Below are 3,190 nucleotides of genomic sequence, written 5' to 3' on the forward strand. Positions count from 1 at the left end.
CGAGCCGGCTGGGGGCGAGGAGATGAGCGGCGGCCCCGCGGCAGCGCCCCAGGTAGACGTGCCGCCCCCTCGCGGAGCCGTGGCGTCTCCAAGCCGGCCCTGCGCCCCCCTCCCCACCCCCCACTGCCTGGGGCTTCAGAACTTGTGGGCTGTGATGGGGCGCCTTTAATTTATAATGTGTTTCGTTTTCCACAGGATGGGGAGGGATGCGCGGCAGTGCCATCGGAAACTGGCGCTCCGGTGAAGTAGGAGCCGCCGGCCGTCCGCCTGCACCGAGCCGTTCAGCGCCGCGGCCGCACGGCCTCTGCCATGGCCGGATCGGGCGCGTGGAAGCGCCTCAAATCTCTGCTGAGGAAGGATGATGCGCCTCTGTTTTTGAATGACACCAGCGCCTTCGACTTCTCTGACGAGGTTGGGTACGAGGGGCTTTCTCGATTTAATAAACTTCGAGTTGTGGTGGCCGATGATGGCTCTGAAACCCCGGAAAGGCCTATTAACGGGGCACACGCAGCCCTCCAGGGCGACGATGATTCCCTACTGGACCAGGACTTACCTTTGACCAATAGCCAGCTGAGTTTGAAGGTGGACCCTTGTGACAACTGCAGCAAACGGAGAGAGTTGCTGAAGCAGAGAAAGGTGAAAACCAGGTTGACCATTGCTGCCGTTCTGTACTTGCTTTTCATGATTGGAGAACTTGTAGGTGAGTTGTGTTGCCAACTCACTTGCCATTAACATTTGTCAAGCTTTAGTTACACGTGATTTGAGATTTAAACTTTCTTTTCAGGAAGCGTGTGATGGGAAAAGGCCACACAGTTCCAAAGTGCAGACCAACCTATGTACAACATAAACTTATTATATTAATATCTTCGTTGTGTATCATGTAACTTCCTCTTTTTAAAAAAACTCTGGTAAAACACCAGGTTAGTTTTGCAACTTTTAAAATAGTAAATGATTCTAAAATTACTTAGAGTCATAAAATTTTACAGTACGAATGAAGGAACCTTCCTGGACACCTGCTCTACCTTTTTTTTTTTCACATTAGGGATCTGAGGGCCCAGAGAGTAACGTTAAATAAATTGTGAGGAAATTAGATGGTAATGGAAGAGCCACATCTACATTCCTAGCCTCCTGATTTTTTTCTCTCATTTGGCTTAAGTGATCTCTTTATACCATTCCTTTTGGACTTATAGCCAAGAGATTTGCAGAATTAAATACTACTAGCTAACTTGAAAGTTTTTCACTATAAAGAAGAACTGAAAGGAACCAGAAAATGGCTCCCCCAGGATTGATGAACTTGGTTTTTAATTTTTTAATTATTTATGTAATACATTCACTATAAAATATATTTTGTTTAGAGATTAATTTCATAGTCACAGTGTAACTTCTCTTAGTGGCTATTTACAAAGTGACATTAAAACAGGTAAATCATTCTGCGATGTTATCTCTTAGTGATAAACCATGATGAGAACAGAGGTGGTAGTCCAGATTTAAGGGGCTGGTTGGAGATTGAATGTAGAAAAACTGTATACATTTCCTACCTCATTTCATATCACTCCTCCCAGTGCTCACTTCAGCCAAGCTGGCCACCTTTCTCTCTACAATTCATAAAGTTCTTTCTTGCCCATAAGGCCTTCGGGCTGGCTGGTCCCTCTACCTCAGTGGCTTTTAAATTTTTTTGACCTCACTATAGTAAATACAATTAATATTGTGACTCATGTAGGTGTGTATGCATTCATATGTATGTGTATACACATACACACAATGTATAAATACATGTATAACCGAAACAGAAGTTTTATTTCATATGATGTGTGCTAATATTTTTTTCAACTGTGGTCCCAGCCCACTTAATTGATTTTGTGGTCAGGGCCTGCAGCTTGGAAAACACTGCTTTATATGGATTGCCTTTTCCCAAATCTTCTGTTGGCAGGTTTCTTGTCATTCATGTCTCATCTCAAAAGATGACTCGGAGAGACCTTTTCTAACTGACCTCTCTTCTCCCTTGTTGTGTCCTCCACTTTAAAAGCCTTCAGCATCTGAGATTATCTTGTTCGTATATTTACTTATTTAATATCTGTCTTTCTCCACTGAAATAGGAGCTGAATTCCCAGCACCTAGAACAACGACTGACTCAGAGTAGACACTCAATAATTTTTTGTTGAATTAATTTTTATTGTGTTAGAGTGTTATAAATGCTTAAGCTGTAGAAGAAATTAAAAAACAGGAGTGAAGCCGTGGCTAGATATGGCATGGTGTTAGCAGACTAAAACTCAGTGACTTACCCAAATTCATACAGCTTGAATATTGAGTCATTCTGACTTAGTGATTCTTAAAGTTAACATTTAGTATTTGAAGTTAAAAATCACATTATTCCAGAGTTTCCCCTGTGAAATTTAGAATTCATTTTGCCTAAAAATATTAAGACCTAACTGTCCTGACTTACCATTTTTGAAATCTCTTTATTTGGTAAATGTTGTTTTGTGAAAGCCACAATAATTATTTCCTTTCACATACTGACTTTATTTTCAAATATGAAAATCTTTTGTTAGACAATACAGAGTTGTTAGGATTGGCATTAGGATAAGGCATTAACACTATTATTCAGAATGTTATATAGAATTAAGTTACATACAGTAGCGTATTTATTAAGTGTGTCAAAAGCACGTAGAAATAAAGCATTTTTTTTAGGAAGCAGAGAGTAATTTAAAGATCTGAAAAAGGAGACTTGATTTTTAATCTTGGATTTGCCACTAACCTGAGACCTTAGACAAGGTCCATTCTTTTCCTCCTTCCATTCAGCAAATATTTTTTGAGTACTTACTATGTGTCAAGCACCGTGCTGTGTATTCTGGATATACAATGGAGAACAAAACTATTATGATCCCTACTATCTGAAGCATTTAATCTAAGAGGACACAGATGTTAAACAAATAAATACACAAGTAATTTAAAATTCAGATTGTCTTAAGTGCTATGAAGAAAAAGAACAAGGAGCTATAAGACGTTATAACCAGTAGGGCATAGTTTATGCATGAGCCAGATATGGTTAAACCGAAAAAAAAAAGAATAGCAGGAGTTATTTAAGCAAGGGAGTAGAGAAGTTTCCAAGTGAAGAGAACAGTGTGTACAAAGGTCCTAAAACCTGCAATTCTTTAAAATGACCTAAAAAGAAAGCCAGTTTGGCTGGAGT

General features: G+C 40.1%; 1 protein-coding gene across 1 annotated transcript in view; it reads left to right on the forward strand.

The window, feature by feature from the left end:
* Window positions 1–3,190, forward strand: part of SLC30A4 (solute carrier family 30 member 4) — a 28,007-nt gene continuing 24,817 nt past the window's right edge. The window contains exons 1-2 of the mRNA XM_006920403.2: window positions 1–52; window positions 196–700. Coding sequence (XP_006920465.1) covers window positions 310–700 — 391 coding nt within the window. The 5' untranslated portion in view covers window positions 1–52; window positions 196–309. The remainder of the gene's footprint in view (window positions 53–195; window positions 701–3,190) is intronic.

The sequence above is a fragment of the Pteropus alecto genome, unplaced genomic scaffold (genome assembly GCF_000325575.1).
Source record: "Pteropus alecto unplaced genomic scaffold, ASM32557v1 scaffold86, whole genome shotgun sequence".
Taxonomy (NCBI): domain Eukaryota; kingdom Metazoa; phylum Chordata; class Mammalia; order Chiroptera; family Pteropodidae; genus Pteropus; species Pteropus alecto.